The 19,279-nt window shown below is 37.6% G+C and overlaps 1 protein-coding gene across 10 annotated transcripts in view; it reads left to right on the forward strand.

The window, feature by feature from the left end:
- Positions 1-320: 320 nt before the first annotated feature.
- ZMYND8 (zinc finger MYND-type containing 8) overlaps positions 321-19,279 on the forward strand; it is a 49,922-nt gene continuing 30,963 nt past the window's right edge. For 6 of the 10 annotated variants that reach the window (XR_009728768.1, XM_061375391.1, XM_061375399.1 and 3 more), the window contains exons 1-2: positions 321-488; positions 10,321-10,391. Coding sequence is in view for 9 of the 10 variants with exons in the window: in XM_061375391.1 (XP_061231375.1) it covers positions 475-488; positions 10,321-10,391 (85 nt within the window). In the remaining variant the exon portion in view is untranslated. Of the gene's footprint in view, positions 489-760; positions 893-1,522; positions 1,573-2,579; positions 3,189-5,005; positions 5,423-10,320; positions 10,392-19,279 lie in introns of those variants that run through there. The other 4 variants (XM_061375393.1, XM_061375395.1, XM_061375396.1 and 1 more) reach the window with 4 other exon arrangements.

Raw genomic sequence — 19,279 nt, forward strand, 5'->3', positions numbered from 1 at the left:
AAGTGAATTTAACTTTTTGTTTAGAAAGAACAGCCGTTGTGACCTGGGTGAACTCTTCCTCCCTCAGGTTTAAAATATCCAAATGCCTTCAGTAAGCGGCACGTTGAGGCACGTTTGCTCAGACAGGCTGCTCGCGATCGCTTCCCTCTGCTTGAAAATCTGTGTGTTTTGTGCGGGGAGGGCACATTTGGGGTTTCTTTTCAAGTTTCTTTTGCTGAAACGGGCCTAGCTTAGCCTGTCTTCTCTACGCACAGGATGGCTCCTGCTTGCCAGAGCTGCACAAAGATAATCGCTCAGGAAGTGTTTCAGCCAATCCCCTGAAGCTTTACATTCAGATTTACCAAAGCAGCCAATCCGGGATTAGCTTTTATTAGGAAGACAGATCATCAAGCTTAAGTGCCAAGCCCTTTCTGCCTGAGTACTGAGAGCCTGTCCTCCATGTTTTATAAGTATTGACATAACACTGTGTTAACAATGCATCCACAGAGGTAAGCCTTACTTTTTACATTTTTTTTTCTCTAAGACCTATGAGTTGTGGGTTGAGAGTGTGATTCTCTGTGATTTGTTGTGCAAAACTCACACCACAGCACTTTATTAAGTTGGAACTGTTTAAATTTGCTTTCTTGGGTCACATGGTTAGTAGCCATTAGCCACAGCTTTATTTTGCAGACTGGCAAAACCTTGGCATACCTACTTCTTCACAGGAGGATGGTGTTTTTAGAGTTTATCAAGATCCTGGTATTCCAAAGAAGCTTTCTCTCTCTGAGCAGTTTGCCAGCACTATTGTCTGTTGTGTCACATGCCTGCTGAAGAGAAAATGGAAGCTAGGGAGCAGATGCATTTAACTGCCCTACAGGGAGTCAAGCAGGGATAATGGCAGACAGAAGAACAGGCAAGTTTACCTTTCTAAACAGTGAATGGAATAGCTAAGATAAGTTATCTCTGAAAAAATATGGGATTTTTAAAAACCTAGACATCAGCAAAAAATGCTAATGGCAGATTGTAGATATTGGGCCTAGGTGGTGGTGTGCTGTTGCATCATGTTTTTTATGCAGCTTATCTTAATTTAAAATGATTATTGAACCTTTTTTCTTGCAGGAGTAATTAATACAACGTGTTTCTCTTTCTGAGGGACAATGTATGGTTAATATTTTGTTCCTTTAAAAGGGAGTTTTTATGCTGCAGGTTTTGGAAATGGGTTGCTGCTCAATAAAATGCAGCAGTATATCTGTTTACAAATCTGATTCTTTATGAAAAATGTTTTTGAACTGTTAGCTTTCTTTTACATAGTTCAAATAAACTAATGTACCTTTTATCTGTGCCTTTTTGTTTTACACTGTGTCAGCCACAGTTCTGTGTTGTGGAGTCCAGAGGATATAAAATCATGTGTGGTTCATGACAGTAGTACATGTTGTTCGTTCTTGGTTTTTTTTCCTTTTTTTTTTTTTTTTTTTAACTTTTGGTTTAATGCTACGTAATTATTTCAAGAAAATCCTTTTTGATCAATTCCCAAATCTGCCAGCCTGTTGTATCTTCTTAACTGGAAAATTGAGATGGGTGCTTGAACAGTTGGTAAGTAAGCAGCATGCTACTTTCTGACCATTTTTAATAGTTTTCCAAACATTTTGTTTTTCCTGGGTCAGTTAGACCACTAGATGAAGTAATGTTAGTCATGCAAAATACCAGATTCGCTTAGCGTCCATTTTAAGCGACTTGGACATGTAAACTGTTCCAGTTTGCATGCACTGTATTTTTGATAATTTGCCTGTAAATTTTGAAGCTTATACTTCCTGTTTATCTAAGGCCAGTGAAAAATGCTCTCCTTACTGTTTGTTCATAGATCATTAATTACCATGTTTGCAGGGCAGAACGCATTTTCGTTGTTCCTTAGGCTTTTGAGGTGTGATGAAAGTGCTAGTACTCAGCAATGAAGTGACCTTATGAAGTAAAGTAGATAATGCTTAATGAGCATATGCTTCTGATACTATACAAAGTATAATCTCAGACAGACTTGCTTGATATATACCTAGTTTAGGGCAGTTTGTGCCCTTTATTAAGATTTTATTTGTAGCACTTGAATGCTTGTTTTAACAAGCTGTTTTTCAGTAATCCCCAGTATTGTTACAAAAGCAGAGGAGGGATGATCTTTCATGTTTTTAATGCCATTTTTGCACTTGTTTTAGCAGTTCACATACATTCACAATTTTAGGAAAGAACTTGGAGCTAAGCTAGCTTTGCAAATGACTGCACGGAGATACAGTTACACGCTGACTCTTATAGAGGGTTGCCATGTATTTGATAACGTTCTATAAGGTAGCAATTTACCTCTGGTTACTTGTTTGCCAATATGAGTATCTTTGAATACCTCACTTTGCTTTGCTTAACAGCTCCCTCCCTTACCCCCCCTTCCCCCCTCCCCCCCCCATTAGATTATAAGAATGTCTAGTTCACTTTGCAACCTGAAGCACTTCTGGGTTTATGATTGAGTTTCATGTGATAGCATTTTTTAAATGCAATTTTAATGCTTTTTTTTTCAGTATACAAAGAAGTGCTAACACAGCTAAGAAGTTATTCTTTTTTTTTTTTTTTGTTCTTCAGCTGCTAAAACAGAAATTACATTTGGACATAATTTTCCTATCATCAGTTTATACACATCAGCAGTTTACTTTCAGTCTTAAATAGTGCACAACATAATATTGGTTTAATATGAGGAAGCAGGAGTAAGTGATCTGCAATCAGAAAGCTTGTATTAAAATGGCTCCCACAGGTTTTGTTAAACTAGGATCTGTTTCAAATCTGCACCTCCAGACACACTGCTGACAGTGAAGCATATTTGTATAAGCTGTCCTTGTGCATGTAATGAAACATAGCATCATGAGTCTGTTAAAGTTCACTATTTTTAATCACTCAAATATAATTCTTTTATAGTTCACAAAAAATAAATGTCTGCATTGCAGCAAGATGTCTGAGGCAAGGTAGAGACAGCAGTGTTGTTTTACAGATCAGCCCAATCGCGCTGCTCCATGGAGTACTGGAGCCAATAGAAGCAGAGGGTAGGTTAAAGATTGACAATTGCAGTGGCAAGACTGAGAAAGGCCTTCTGGAAATTTCTACCATCTTTGTTCCATCTAAGTAAAGCAAATTCAGCCAAGCTGAAGAATTTCATATATTTTTGGTGCTTTGTCAAGGTATGATGTTATCACTCACTTTCATAGATTGCATAATAAGAAGCACTTGGTGCTGGTTTTTCTTCTACTGTTCAGGACAGATGGAATGTGGGGTTTTGTTTAAGTGATAGATGCGGGGAAAAAGCACGTATTCTTTCTACCCAAGATGTTACAGGACTGGATCTTGTTAATATCACAGTTAGTCAGGACATCTATGAAGCAATGTAGCTGAGGTTTATTCAGCTTGTAGCAAATGGCCATTATTCTAATGTAACTAGTAGTTAATCGTATAATTGCACTTTAAGTTTTCTGGCTGCTAAAGAGTAATTTGAATTGCCCAGGATGAATATGATTAGCCATTATTTAGTGCCAACATTCAGTTACTTTTGTAATTAGCTGGACAAAGAATGCAGTGGGGGGAAAACAAAGGAGTGCTTTGGATTATAAATTATGATGAAAACAGTAGCTTTTTAAAAGCTACATGCCTCTTTCATTCTTTGCAGGCAAACTGTTTTAGTTGGAAGCTAAATAGTGCTAGGGAAAAAACTGAGTGATTTCTTTAAACAAATAACACTACTTAACATACTGAGAATGAAAAAAATGCAGAGCATAAACCACTCCAAATGTGACATTTCCCTCCCTTGCATCAGGCAGGAGTATTGAAATGTTGCAGAAAACCTACATAGCTACTAAAGAAGCATGTAATAAAAGAAACTTCGTCTCAAAAATCATGAATAAGGTAGATTACATTGCAGACTTAGCCTTTTGTATCAGTGTCCTCAAACTTTGATTGGCTCGTTTTCCTGAGCTGTCCTCCATTTTGTGATATCACTTTTGCTTGGCTGTTGTTTTATCTTTTTCATTTGTCTTTTTTCCTTTTTGCTTTGTTTTCAAGTGTACTGGACATGTGGATTCAGTAGCTGAGAAGTTGGTCATGGTCAGTTTTCCATAGTAATGGTGCCATTCCAACATAATTGGTTAAAGGGTGATAAATCTCAGTAAAAGCTCTCCCTCCTCTTCTCTGTGTGGGATTCAGGGTATTAATTTGAATCTCCTAAATATCTTGGAATTTGAGCATTGAACATAACCTTTGTCCATGTAGAATGGAACAGACAGCTATTTTCAAATTTTATTTTTTGTAGATCTCTAATATTTTTCCCATGGCCACGTGAATCCCATTACAGTGAATTTGCGACTGATTGACTAGGTTTGATTTACTTAGATTCTGTAAACCTCTTAGTACAGTCTTTGAGGGGTCTGCAAACCAGAAACTGAGGACTGTTGTAGTAGGCCATCAGTTTAGCCCTTTAAATTGTATTTAGAAATGATTTTAAATATATTTCTTAATACACATCTTGTATTCATGGGTTAAAGTTCAATTTAGAAACAGCTACACTGGAATCGAGTTTTAGTTTTATTTATTTGGTAGAAGTTGTCTGTCATTCTTATGTTAACCCTTTATTGCCAGTTGTCATAGCATGTGTTTCAATACTGTGAGATAGAAACCATTCTGCAGCAGGATGTGAACATTCTTAATTTAGCCACTATAAACCTTTACTTTCAAACATGATTGTTCTCAAATTATGTTTTTATCATCTGAAACCTATAGCTATTCTGGATGCCTTGCTTGGGCCTCAGCTCTATAGCTTGTACTCTTAAGGAAGACTGTATGACACCGAGGATCTCCCTCACTCACTCCCTTTTCTCTTTTGTGGAGTTATTTTGGATGCTCACTGAAAAAGAATAAGGTTTTAAAAAGACCCTAAATGCTCTTTGCTTTAAAAAAATACATATTTACTTTGCCTGTTATCAAAGGTAACTAGCTTAAACAATACAGTATGTAGATATCTGAACAAGCATTTGTATTAAGCAATGTTAATTGCTTAATATAAATTGAGCCTTTTGCAGGGAATTCTGCAAAAGGAAATGTAAAATATGAGGTGCTCAAACTGGAGAATGAATCTAAAATTAAGTGATTTCCTTAGTAACCTGTGACTTCACAAAACCCCCTGTCTTGTGCCTTTTTAGTTAAACATTTGGATGTCAGGTGTCCTTTTGTCACACTTTACCATTTCTGATGTTTGGATGCTTGCTTCAAATATAGCACTGCTGTTTAAACAAGAGATAACTGATATTGAATAAACTGCTACCATTTTAGCTACAGTACAGGAATGAGGCAGTGCAGTGCTGTCAGACGCCATTTTAAGAATCCTGCATAAATAGCATAGCTACCGATGAGTAAGAGACTGTTATAGGTGAGTGCTTATACAAAGCTGCTATTTATTCAGCAATGGCATGCAAATTTTTTTTTTATTTTTATTGAATGCAGTTTTTTGAAATAATTACTTAGAATTGCTACTCACAAATGTGATATAGGAGAGGTAGGAATTAAGGATGAAATTCAGTTTTAGTGCTTGTAGTCTTAAATCAGTGGGGTTCTTTTTGTATTTCTGTTAATTAAAAGGAAAAATGAATTCCATAAATATATATAGGTTTTTATTTTAAACTAATGTATTTGTTCCCTAATGTAGATCTAGATTGTGTGTGTGGGCATTAGCTGTTTCGAGTGGTTTTCCATATCTGTCAGTTTTTCCTTGGTTAAATGTCAAGGTGCAGTAGTTCATCTGCAACTTTTAATTGCTCTTTGTAGTTAATATAGTTTAGAACAGCTTTATATATTTCTGTATATGTAGGTTTTTTTAAGGAAGTACTACTACTGGAACAGGGAGAATTTTCCTAAACAGAAAAGTCAGTATTTATTTACTGGGTTTATATTAGAAAAACTGAATTTAAAAAACCTCACCCTCTCCTCAGTCTAATAGAGAACATATTTAAAAGTTAGGCAGCCGAGTTCTTGCATTTATACCTAAGTCAATAAATTTTGTATGTTTGCAATCCATTTTTTTTGTTTCCCTTCTGTCCCCAACTATCCCCAAAGGGATAACCTCCACCCCTTCTCCCTTCATTCAGACATGCTAAACTAATTTGTATGAAACAAATCAGCTTTTAAATTTTGTCAATATGAGCAGGGAAGTTTGAAATGATGAATTGGTGTTCTGGTCAATTGACGGTGAACCTGGCAAAGCTTAGATTTCAGTTGTGTTCTTAAAATATTCTTCTGTGTTGATTCACCTTAATGAAGAAATAAGAGTGGCTTTCAGAGTGACATAAGGTGTTTATTGTATTCATCTAGGTACTTAATTGAGTATATACCAGTATCATTTCTGATCTGCAGCCCCAGAGCATCACATTCATAGTACACATGCATGATAGTAATGTATGCTATCTGAAATAACAGCACCAAGCCCTGCAGAAATGAATTCTCAAAATAAAACTCTCTAAAACAGTCTAGTCGATCACAGTTACTGTTTCCGTAGAACTAGATGCTTGTTTATAGTTATTTGGCTGCTGGTTTTAATTTTGTCTTTATTTTGTTCTGGGTAATAGTAGGGTACCTGTAATTAAGGACCTGTTTTTCCTGAATTATTTAATTGGAAATCTTTTGGTAATGAAATTTCTGCATTTGGAAGTCTGTGTTTTGTAAAGAATATTGCTTATATTGATGAAAGGTGCAAAGGTGAAAAGATGTCAGCTTCAGAAAAGTTACTGTAAACTTGCTGTGAATTGCTAGCATGTATTTAAAAACTTAAGTCTTAAAGATTACCACTACAATCATCACTACCACCATTCAAACAATGCCGAGTTGTGCAAGTCATAATACATTACAGCAAATAAAACAATGGGAGATGCTTCTGGAGAGCTGTGAATTTCAAGTATTTTTTTAATAGCTCTGTCTGATACACTTACTTAACTGTTCCCCCCTTTAGGTTTTTTTTTTTTAATCAAGAACAATATCAGTGATTTTCTTGAGTACTTGAATGCTTGTGCCCTGAAAAGATGGAACAAGATTAATTATAAGAGAATATGGACATGCAATCTGGTTCTCTACAGCTCAATTTTCATGGTATAGCAGATAATTGCTGAATTTTTATTTTAGCTGTGGGTGACGTGTAGTGTGCATGTGTGTGTATGGGTATGTGCACCTCCATTGCTTAGAAAAATGAATGCAAGTGAATGCAATTTTTTTGACTGATCATTTATGCTTCAAATATTTGTTGAAGTTGTTTCCAGGTATCTTTGTGTGATCTGTGAGAGATGTGTCAAGTCAAGGCACTTTGTTCGTCTTGGAACTGCATATGAAGTGAAGAATGTTCTTCTTGTCTCTATAGATCTACTGAAAGAACACTTAAAGAGGTGGTAGAGGAAACTGGCTGAATTTCCTAAATTAAGCTCATTAGATGAGAAAAGACAGATTTAGAGCTGAAGAAACCTCATCTACTGTAACCAATGTGTAGGAGCCCTGACCTTTGACACCAGACTAATAGGTTTGGGCCCACCAGTGCAAAGCATCTTTGGTTAGCTTTGCAACTTCCCCTGCTACTTTGGTCAGGATGTAGGAGCAGTTTCCCGCTATGGTGTTGCTGTATTGAGCTGTCACACCCACTTCTTAGCCAGGATTCATGCACAACGCTGTCTTTTAATACTGACTTGTAGCTTCTAGCGTATCTTTCTTGCTGTGTCATGTTCCCCCGAGGTTGTGATTTGAACAAAATGTGCCTGGTTGCTTTGGATGAGTCTGGAATGTTAACAGTTGCTTTAATGTAACTTAAATGTGAGCTGCTGGTGGAAGGATGTTACCCCTTTTACCCCTTCCCCACATGTGTTATATTCCCATTTCCTCTTTTCTGCACATCCAGCTGCACAGGAAACTGTATCACAGAACTGATTCACTTAAAATGAACACGATTTCTTGAACATGAAGTTAGGGATTGGGGAAACCATTCCTTTTAGTAGCAACCTGTGTAAAATGATCATAAGACTTTAGCCTGAGTCTCATAAAGACTTGTATGTCATAGTCTGTGGCTGAAACTGGATCTATCTTTTAAAAGCAGGTAATGTGTACTGCCAAACTACTTTACTCTTGACAGAATTAGTGGGTATTATTATATATTTACTTCTGTGCGTTAATCATATATAAATAATGTTTTTAAAAATATGCTCTTTTTGTTACAGTTTGGTGATACTAAAATAGGATTTTATAAGGGGAGGGGGGGAGAAAAAAATAATGCAACATTGGAAGAGAACAATGAACCCATCCTGTGAGCCCAACCCTTCCCATTGCTTAAGGAAAGAGAATGGGCAGAGGCAAGTGGTGTGTGAAATGTTTTGGTGTCTGGAGCGCACTGCCAGCTCCTCTTTGCTGGAGGCCCTCTGAGAAAGGGTGTAAGAAATGTGCAGTATAATTGATCTGCCCATGCGTAGTAAATTGGTGAACATTGTAGTATGGTCAACTATGTTATGCATTTAATCTGCCCATGCAAAATAAACCTGAGAAGCATTGTGCTACGGTCAACTGTGCTACACATTTACCATAATTCTGGTCACATGGGTGCCCTTCCTTGCTGCTGAAAGCAGCAGCACAGTCCACGAGCTGGGAGTTTGGCTGCTGGTAGAATAGAGCTTCTCTTCGCTGTTTTATGACTTTAAAATGCTTAATTTATAAATTATTGCCATATACAAATGACAAGTAAAGAATGATAATTTCTGGAGTTCATGGATCTTCTCAGCTTTGGGTCTTCCATACACTGAGCTCAGTTAATTTGTATTTAAAATTTTTGCTGACATAACTGTCCTGTTTAGAACTGTGAAAATAATTGCAACCCAACCTGCTAGTAGCTGATAGTTGATTAAAAGTAGTTTTGGCAAATACCAGACTCAAAAGTCCTGCTGGCAGGTTTTACTTTATTTGGGAAGCTGTTTTCACTTATACCAGAAACAAAACTCCTAATATAAACTGTTTGTCAGGCTGAAGAGTTTCTCTGGTATAAGCATAGTCAAGTCCTCAGTGTTGTTTCTGAGCTCTGATTAGCTGTCTCGAGCAGATTTAGCCACAGTGGCTAAAGCAAAGGTCTCTTAACTGGCCTTTTATCCTCTGTGGTACAAATAGCTGTCCCCAGGGCTGGGATGGCTGAACAGGATTTCAGTCCACTCCATACCAATGGTAATTCACAGTCTGCCATATCAATGTAACTTGGTATCAGCAGCAGCTTACATTAACAGACTAGACAGTAGATTGTTATTACAGAGGAAAAGATCTACATCACGTGTGGCTGTTGTGTCTGGTGGTATTAATGGACAATGGTCATACCTGCTTCAGGCACTATAACCTCATTTGTCTGTCATTTTGAATTCGGGCTTGCTTCAACATCGAATGTTTTCTTTTATCTTTCATCCACAATAGTCGGGTCTCCAAAACTGGTGTATAATTCAATATTCAGTCTAGTTCTTTTTTCCTCTCCTTTCCACCTTCCTTCCCCAAACTCACTTAACTAGGCAAATTCATTGAGTTATTTTCTTGAATGGCATCACTGTAAGAAAGTAGAACATCAGGAAGTCAGGTATAGTTTGTCATCTGCGAAATCATTTAATCCTGCCTAGAGTAAATTACAACTGTCTATGTAAGATTGAATGGTTGAATAATAGCAATAACTCTGTTCTGTTTACTCTTTATTATAGTCAATAAGTGGTGGAATTATATTGCTAATAAATTACAGATATTCAGTTTTCTGTTACATAGTCTAGTTTCAAAATCACAGAATTTGAGAATGGCTTGGGTTCCTTGAAATTATTTAATAGTTTTTAAAATTGCCTTTTACCTTCTAATTTTGCTAATTGTTTTGTGTCACTAAATCTGTTAGTTCAGCTAATCTGTTCACTGATGCTGATGAGGGTTTAGATGTTAGCAGGCATCTGTCCATACAATTTATAGAAGCCTCAGATTAGGAGCTATAAGGAACAGAATTCCTATTTGTCACGTATAGTTTATACATCCAGTGACATAATCTTCACTACCTGTTGCAAGACTGTTGTTACTATGAAAATGTTACCTTTGTAATTGGCATCATGCAGCATACAATATACACCTGGATTGTTTCTCTACATGTTTTGGCCAATGCATACTCTTGCAAACAGCAGGCCTTTCAATTCTTTAGAAATTTGTGATATAGTTGTGTTTGACAGTGTCTAAACCTGAAGTTAGACACGGAATAATGCAGTCTATAACTATTCTAATTCACCTTTTTGAATCCTGCAGCTTGGCTGAAGAGGAAATAAAGGCAGAGCAGGAGGTGGTGGAGGGGATGGATATCTCCACTCGATCCAAAGGTAAGAAGGAATATTTCATCTGTGCTCTACAATATACAAATATTTGTAAACCAGGATAGTGAAACTGATCTACCATGAAGCTGCTCTTCAGTGAACTCAAGACTTGTTGTACTTTTATAACATACTGTTGTATGTATTGTATGTATTACTTGGTTTTCATTCTATTTCAAACCTCTTGCCTATGCACACTCCATTGTTATTTCTGGTTTATGAATAACAGGTTAAATTATGAAAAAGCATCAGTGTCTTGTATCATCTCAGTTATCATGGCTTCCTCGCCACTTCCTTTGCAGTATAGGAGAAAACATTAGTGGTGGTAGTAATAAGGTAGTAGTGCTTACAGTAATGAATCCTAATTTTCTTGAATAAAGGATGGTACCATCTCTGTTTCCACAAAAACTGGTCCTCTGAGTAGTGTGTATTTCATGGATATTTACATATGTGTTCCTGCCATGAATTAAAATTGGTGGTGGAATTGCAGGTGACTGATGATTTCTGTCCTCATTTCTGGAGTTTTCCCTGTGAGTTACTACAGGCAAATGATGTTATCTCTCAATATAAAGAAAGCCAAGCATGTAACAATCCATATCAGTGTAAGTATTCCCACTGTTGTTTGGAGTGGGGGCGCAGAAATGCCCTTCAATCAGAATACTTGCATATAATTATTTTTTACCTCAGTTCCTTGTAACTGACCGCCAGCTGCCCGTCCATCTCCTTTTGTACTTGCAGCTGACTTTGCACAAGCTCAGTTTACCTGGAAGCCCTTTCTGTAAAATGGCAGCAATGGTTTTTGCCATCCTTTTTAAATTCTGGCACATACTCACTGACTCTTCACATTTCTACTGCAGGGGTCAGAAGTCTAGTTAACTCTGAATGTGCAGATGTAATTGTCTTGTAAGTGTGGCACACATCATCTGCATTCCTTTGGTTTTTAATGAGATAGATTAGCTCGCTGTTCTGACTGCAAACCATTTTGCTATGTTGTATTTCCAGCCTGATCTATGAATTGGTGGTAGAACTGTAAGAGTTGAATATATAGTTTTGTATAGAAAGTCAAAGTATCATCAGTGTCATCTGCCAAGAGCTGGCCATGTTAGAGGCTTGCCAAAATGAGTCTTTCTGGGCTCCTGTTACGTGGATTGAGGCAGGTTTCTCAACTCAGTCCAGTGCTTCCACAGTAGAGAAGTTGCCAGAATCTTAAAACTGTTACACTCTGTGTTAAGGCAGAAGTTTCTAAACTGGTGGGATATTGGTACCCATGTTTCCACTTGTAACATTAATATTGCTTAGTGTGTTTTAGAAAGGGTGTAGATGAGGAAGTTAAACTTACATAGGCAGACCCTTAAGGGAAACATGCAGCTGTTCTTGGTTTGTTTGGGTTTTTTGACGGCCTGAGAAGCTTGTGCAGGAGATCAATCAGTGATATTGTATAACTTCACACTCAGCCTGGAGAAGCTAATATGCTGCAACTTTGTAACCTAACTTGCTCTGCTACAATTTCTACAGCTGGTGTGAGGCCAGGTCTAGAGAAGGTTGTAGGAAGGGGAGTTGCTGTAGAAAAAAAAATTGGCTGGTACGGATCTCTTAATGAGCACTCTTGTTTTGTTATAAGCAGTTTAAATTTAATTGCAATAAATCAATTCCAGTTGAGTTTAAGCTAAACTGAAAAATGCATTGTTTAACCTGTAACAAGGGTGTTAACATAGCCTTTGGATTGATTGAAGTAAGGTGGTGGTTTCAAAGCGGCCTAAGCTGGTCCAACTGCTCGGTGCAGCAGTTTTATCCACTTCCTTCCATACCTAAGCTGGCAGGAAACTAACTGAGCCATAAAACATTGATAGTTTTCTACTAGCTTAGGGTTCTGAAATGGCTTGGTAGCATGCCAGAACTGGTTTAAGAGAGAGGGCAGGAATATGCCGGTTGGGTGCAGGAAGTATAGAGCTTTGTTTGTAAGTGTTAGGCTGTAGAGCTTAAAACTGAGCTGGGACTTCTTGCTTATGCTTTACATTGTGATATGTAAGAGTGAGACAATAGCTGTGGTCAGAGTTGTGCAGCTCTACATGCCCATCTTCAGCTGCATTTTTCTACCCTTCTCAGGCTGCCACTGATGCTTATGCTGTTACACAGTAAGCTAGATCAAGCAGCTGACCTGGCACAAAATTAATCAGTTTTGTAATATTAGTTTTTGCCTGAATCATGAGCTGATTAATCCTACTATTACACGCAGGTTCCTGCCTGCAAAAGGTTGTGGGGATTAAATTCTGGTGAGGTGCAAAAAAGAAGAGCAGTAGCATTACTGTAGCAGATCTGCTTATAAACTGTGCATGTGAAGCTTTACTAAAGACAAGATTTTAAAATATACTTCCCTCTTGATCAGAACAAGAAGGCATAAGGTATCTAAGAACTGGAAGTGGGAAATGGCAGCTTAAAGAGTCTACAAAAAGTCCAAAACCATAAAATGAAATCAACAGAAGATTGCTGTTTAGCTAAGGAGAAAGGCCATGGATTAGATGATATTTTGTCCTTTGCATGAGATACACTAAACATCTTGTTACATTTTCTGTTCCAGCCCTATGGCCTGCTTTTTAACCTTGTTTATTAAACATTTCAAGATGGGGCTTGCAAGGCTTTCTGGAGGATTTTCTGAATATTTCCAGGTTGTGGTTCCAGAGCAGCAGAACAAACCTAATTGTGTGGTGCAATTCTCTGTTCATTTGCGCTTGTTCTCTTTGGAGAAAAACTGATGTTTTCATTCCATTAACCTGGAATATCTTTTTAATTTTTTTTTATTTTTTATTTTCTCACGTTAGTTTTTCTGCTGGTTTATCTTACTTAGCTGCTGACAGTAGTTAGCTGTGGTGGCAGATGGGCTTCTATTTAGGTTTCATGTATTTCAGCTGGTACTGTAACCCTTGCCTGTTTAGTGACTGGTCAGAAGGAACTCTCTTCTTCCCATTATCAGTCATACACCCCTTTTACTGCCTTTACATCTATGCTGGCTCTTAGCCAGTCCTCCTCTGAGTCAGTTCAGGACTTGGATATAAAATTAGTTTTCTACTGCTTATCTCCCTGAACCAGATTACTAGGGCGATAGACAGATGTCATTTCTAGCAGCAGACTTGCCCTCATCAGTGACAGCTAGTCCTTGGATGGTCTAGGTTGTCATAAAATTATACACTGAGACACTACTGTTTAATGGTGAGAATTCTGACTTTTACAACTTTTACATTGCTGCAGGTTTGTGTTGAAGGCTTTGAGCTTAAGGGCTTCTGTCAGTGGTAAAAAGTTGGAATATTATGAACATAAATGCAAAATGGAATTTCCAGAATACCTTATGTATTTTGTAACAGTTTCATAAAAGTACATTGTGCATCAACATTCTTTGCAGTGATACCAAGTATGTAATCACATAGAGATGAGATCTCGCTCCAATGTGAAATGTAATTTGAGAACCTTCCAGCGAACAGTAGTGAAGCCCCAGGCTTTCATCTGCAGTGCAGAGCCCTTTTTACTTGTAATCAACAGGGTGTCTTCAGAAGTGCCTTGAGGCAGCAAGTCCCCCTGCAGCCAGACTCAAACAGATTATATCTCTTATATTGTAAAATGATGGGAAGTGATTCTTTATCTTCCAAAGTCTTACAATGAAGAAACAAGTAACAGTGCCTTTGTGTACTTCTATAAAATCATAGTGTAGTAGGAGTTCATCAGGATTTACACAACCAGGGCTAACCTCTGTTATTTATTACATTAAGTGTCTGGATTGGGTTAATTGCATCAGTTGAAGGTTCTGGAATGTAAACAGGGCTTTAGTGGTTGATCGCAGCAGCATCATGTTTCAGAATTCTGGCATAAGAGTTGAGTATAAATTCTAACAGATTTATCCATGATTTTGTTAAGTGTTTTGAAGATAATTAAACTTGCTATAGTATTAAAGGTAATGGATTTGAAAAATCATAAATCCATTAGCAACCACTCAGGGCAATAATATAACTGGGAGACTTCACAGTTCTGGAATCCATATAAATTATTAATTGAAGCATGTTCTGTCAAATTGGACTGTAATGATGCAGACAATGGAGTTACTGTTGCTGCTTTTTCTCTCAGAATTCTCCATTGACTTCCCTCCATGCCATTTAAATAATTACATACAGAGCTTTTGAGGAAGAGGAAAGAAGAGAGAATTGAGAGTCTGGGTGGAAGTCGATTTTCTGGTTTTGTTCTTGTTGCTTCTAGAGGCAAAGCTACACATTTCTATGGGGTAATGGCAGCTTAAGCAGCCTTCTGTCACCTTTGAATCCTTGCACCTTCCCTCGTGTTGCCTTCTTTTTTAAGCCAGCCTAGCTGTAGTAGTCTAGCAGAAGTAGCCTTGGGCTGGCTCTGTTTAAGTAACAAGAGTGTAACTTACAGAAAACAATTGATAGGTATCTAATTGGAAACATTACTTAGAATTTTGCATATCTGACCAACTTGCATTGAGATGTCAAAACCGTACTCACATCACAGAAAAGCTTTATGGGTGTGACTAAGTCTCAGTTTACTAATATCTAGTACTGCTCCTGGAAGACTAAAATAATGCTTTCACTAAAAAATGCATTGCTGTTTCTGGCTTCTGGAAAACAAAAATAACTGCTATTTTTACCACATTTGCCATAACTCATGCTGAAAAGCTGTTTAAACAAACATGTTTGTGAGTTTCCCTCTTCTCACTTTCTGAAAGTTTCAAGAACAGAAAAGTTCTGTTCTACAAGGAATAGATATTATCACTTTATAACAGATCATTTTTCATAGAACATGTGTTCAAAATATAAGAAAATTAGGTACAGAATTTGAATAAATAATATGCTTTAAGGAAGTACAGGAAAGTTGATGTACTTAAGCTAAAGATTTTTTTCTATTCTGTGCTTAATTTTGAAATACAAAACTTTTCTTCCCTTCAATGCCAGCTCAAAAAAAAAAAAAAAAGGGTAATTCTTTGCTGACAGTAAAAAGCTTTTATCCTGCAATTTCCACACTTTTGAGGAAGGCTGTTGTTTGCCTCACCTTTTTGTGAGGTTGAATTCGCAAATCTTGGAGCATAGGAAGATCGACTTCTTCAGGTTTTTCTTAGTTGGCTTGCTCTCCACTGCACTGGGGGTGCAACACCAGGGCCGTATGTGCTGACCGAAGCCAGCCCTGTCAGCCACATTGCCAGCCTTTTCCTTTGTCACCTTTGAGACAGGGTGGTATACTGGTGCAGCTGAAATGGATGTTTTGTTTTGGCCATTTTTTGTTTCTGAAATGGTTTGTTTTGGCCACATCAGTTGTCTAGTCCATCTTGCTTCCTGGGTGAACAAGTAACAGTGCGAGAGAAAGGAAAAGGGAAGCAATATTGATGGAAGGATACTGTGAAACCTTGACTTTGATGTGGATTTCAGCTCTCATTAAGGCCTTATTGCTAGAGAAAATAATGCTAATGTAATAGATGCTTAGAAATACATATATGCATACCCTTTCATTTTGGGTTTAGTCTGGATACTTTGATAGCATTTAGCTTAAACAAGGTTTTAAATTAAACAAAAATACCTATATGGGAAGGAAGGTATAAGGAGGTGTTAAGATGACACTTGACAAGTCCTTGTTACTGAGCAGTTTATTCTGTGTTCTTACAGTAAGGCATGTTGATGTTACTTGTTTTCAGGGAGAATTACATTTGGGTATCGTAGGAAAACCAAGCAAAACAGCGTTTTTCTTTTACATATTTTCTGAGTTGGCACCTGCTTCCGTTGAGAAAAATGAGACTTCTCAGTTGTTATTGCATGCTTACAGTGCAGCACTTGGCAATGTATACATCATGAAAGATGTGGTCTATGGTCCATATGCTGCAGCAAGATAAGATCCCTGATATGCAGTGATAACGTACTTTTGATTGGTTTTATTTTTTTTCTAAACTAAACTGTATTAAGTCACTATCACAGTTTGTTTAAAAACTGCATTACCATCACATAAATTTGGACTTCTGAAATAGACATAAAGTATGAAATTAAGTTGCTTTAGGGTTTAAGTATGCTTTAGTCTGTCTCCTGGGAACAGTACTTACTAATCCTTTAGTCACGTGATGGTGTACTGAAACAAAGGTTTTAAACTTTAGGTGAAGCTCAGGTTAGCTTGTTGCTCCCCAACAGATTGTTTGTGAGAGCACTCATAGGTGCGTATGTCAAGCTTGGCAACATTACAGAGCAATTAATAATAACCTGCTGATGTAAACTCAGGTAACTTTTAATGAGAATAAAGTTATTTCAGGTGTCTATTTTTTCACTTGTGCTGGAATAACGCTAAGAAAGCAAAATCACATGTTCAAAAATTAAGAAATAAGTGGAGTAAGGTTACTTGGCAGATTAATTAGTACAGTTGGTTTATCAATGAAATGTTTATTATTTTACAGTAATGCCTGTCATTTAGTTCATGAACATTTCATTTATAGTGAACCTTCTGTGTGCTGGGTGCTCCTGAGTGCAAGTGATCTCAGCCTTTTCAGTTAGAAAAGGTGGGTGCATCAATTGATGCCGATTTGAAAAGTTCAGATTGGGTTGACTTGTTTAGTACACGGTAGGAGTAGGGAGGTTGCAGGGATATGTGCCAGCTGATGCCGATCTGACATGGTGAGATACTCTCCAAAGTGACACAATTCTTGCTCGTTAAACACCTTTATAAAAATAATTGCTTGACATAGAAGAAATCACACAAATTCTCACTGTTCCTTTTCTGAACAGAAAATGGACTCCACCTCCCAAGTAACTGTTCTAGTCACCAAGTAATTGCATAGTTTAAATTTGGTCTTTTTTGTTCTTTCCTCTTGGGTTTGTTTCACTTTGTTCAAGTACTGAATATTAAGTTAAATTACATTGGAGAAGTGATCCAGGTTAAAAATTAACTTTCCTCCTGACAGGTTATTTTAACAGGGATCAGTTTCTTGATCTGGTTCACAGCTTAGCTATGCAAACTCTGCTAACACAGCTGAAAGAGCCAGGGAGGAAGAAGAGACAGTGTGTGCTGAATGGGACACTGCTGATGAAAGAAATTCACACAAAATGCAGTTTGAGCATTTTCTGTCTTAATTCGAATTGGAAACTATAACTCAGGCAATTTAAGTAGGTGCTACCATTCTTACTTTACATGCACTGAATTAAAAGGTTGTTCATATTATAAAGTCCCTCTTGATTGGTAAGTTGGCAACATTCAGTGATAAAGACATTAGCCTATTCCACTAGCACAAGTAAATCTGAGAGAAGATGCCTTTGCATTGCTGTTTTCCTGTTTATTCCTTAATTTTTCCAGTTATATCTTACATTGTTCCAGGAACATCTCTGGCATTTCAATAACTTGCCAGTTGAAGAAGCAAAAAAGCTGTATTTCTGGTCAGTTTTTGTATGCTGTCTACGAGTCACCACTAGTTATTTAAAAATCCCCAGTATGGTCAGGCTTGAATCATGAGAGAAAACTGCACTACTTTAAGTAGTTTGTGAAATCACTTAGCTAAGCATGTATGTGTGTGATCATCTGGTTTCATCAGTATTGAATCAGTACCCTTTCTGTTGAAATGCAGTTTGGATTTGTCTGTGACTGAATTGTAATTCTGGTTTAGCTAATAACAGTTTAACACTTTTTCTGACACTGACTCAGTTGCTTTTGGAAAAAAACAGCTTTTAAAGTGAGAAGCACCACATTATGAGGGCAGGCCTGTGATGAGGAACTTTGCAGCTGATTTTCTTTTTTCACACTTAGAGCCAAGGCACAGTGTGCAGTGTCAGGGGCAGCTTCTTGTCAATCCACACAATCTGAGGTGAAAGAGCTGAAAGGAAACTGGTGTGCTCCACTGGTGGCTGTTTTGTGCCTGGGAGTGAGAAATGGAAGCCAAAGGGCAGAAAACCTTCATGGTACTCTCCTGGTTTAAGCTGTGCCTGCATATGTACAGTCTGCGAATTCAGTGGTGAAGGCTTTATTTGCAGGTACTTTAAGGATGTTGTTTGCTCAAATGGCTGTTTTGGGAGGGACAGTTCTGCTTATCTCTGCACTGGGAAAACAAAGATAAGGCATAGTCAGCCCTTAACAGTAACATTAGTTTACTTATGACTGCCTTTAGAAATGTACAGAAAGTCTCTTTTGAGAACTGCGTATTATAGTAAAGAAACAAAGACTTATATTGTACATGCTCTTCTGAGCCATGTGATGGAACGATGAGAAGTGTGGTATGATGCTGGTTTTGCTGATCCCTCTGAATGCAAACAGATCCCATGTTGAGTAAGATCCGTTTACTTCAATGAAAACAATAGAATTCAGAGCTTGTTCTGGTTTTCGGTTTGATCGCTTTGGTTATGCTGTGGGTTTTGGTTTAGCTGACACTGGTGCTGCAGTGTTTCTTCCAGACAGCTGTATTAGCTCAGCTCTCTTGGGATATGCAAAGCATATGCCAGCCAAAGGAGTTCTTCTGCCACCTTCTGTGCATAATTATCTAAACTGGGAAAATACCCGAGGTAGTCTGTCAGTGGAGCTGTACCTGCATTGGGATTTTTATTGTTGTAATTGCCTAAGGAGGGGAAGAGGCATGTTTTTTCACATGTTTAGGTGCCATACCTTACTTGGCAATTTTTGGTGTTGTCAAATCCATCTGAATTTTGGCCTAAATGGAGTGGGAGGCAGATTTGCTTGAATTGAAACAAGTCAAGTAACAATAATGGTCTTGGACATATTGTATTAGTTTAACTCGACATAGGCATGTCAGAATAGAACTGGTCCAAAATGCTGCCTTCAAGTTATAAAAGGGATGGGGAGGGGTGAAAAGGAAAGAAAAAATCACACTTCTTGATGTGAAAGAAAACTGAAAACATAGAAAGTTTTTGTTAATTTATGTA

This window comes from Neopsephotus bourkii, unplaced genomic scaffold (genome assembly GCF_033783945.1).
Source record: "Neopsephotus bourkii isolate Nb327-2 ecotype Australia unplaced genomic scaffold, CSIRO-AGI_Nbou_v1 NB_1663, whole genome shotgun sequence".
NCBI lineage: Eukaryota > Metazoa > Chordata > Aves > Psittaciformes > Psittacidae > Neopsephotus > Neopsephotus bourkii.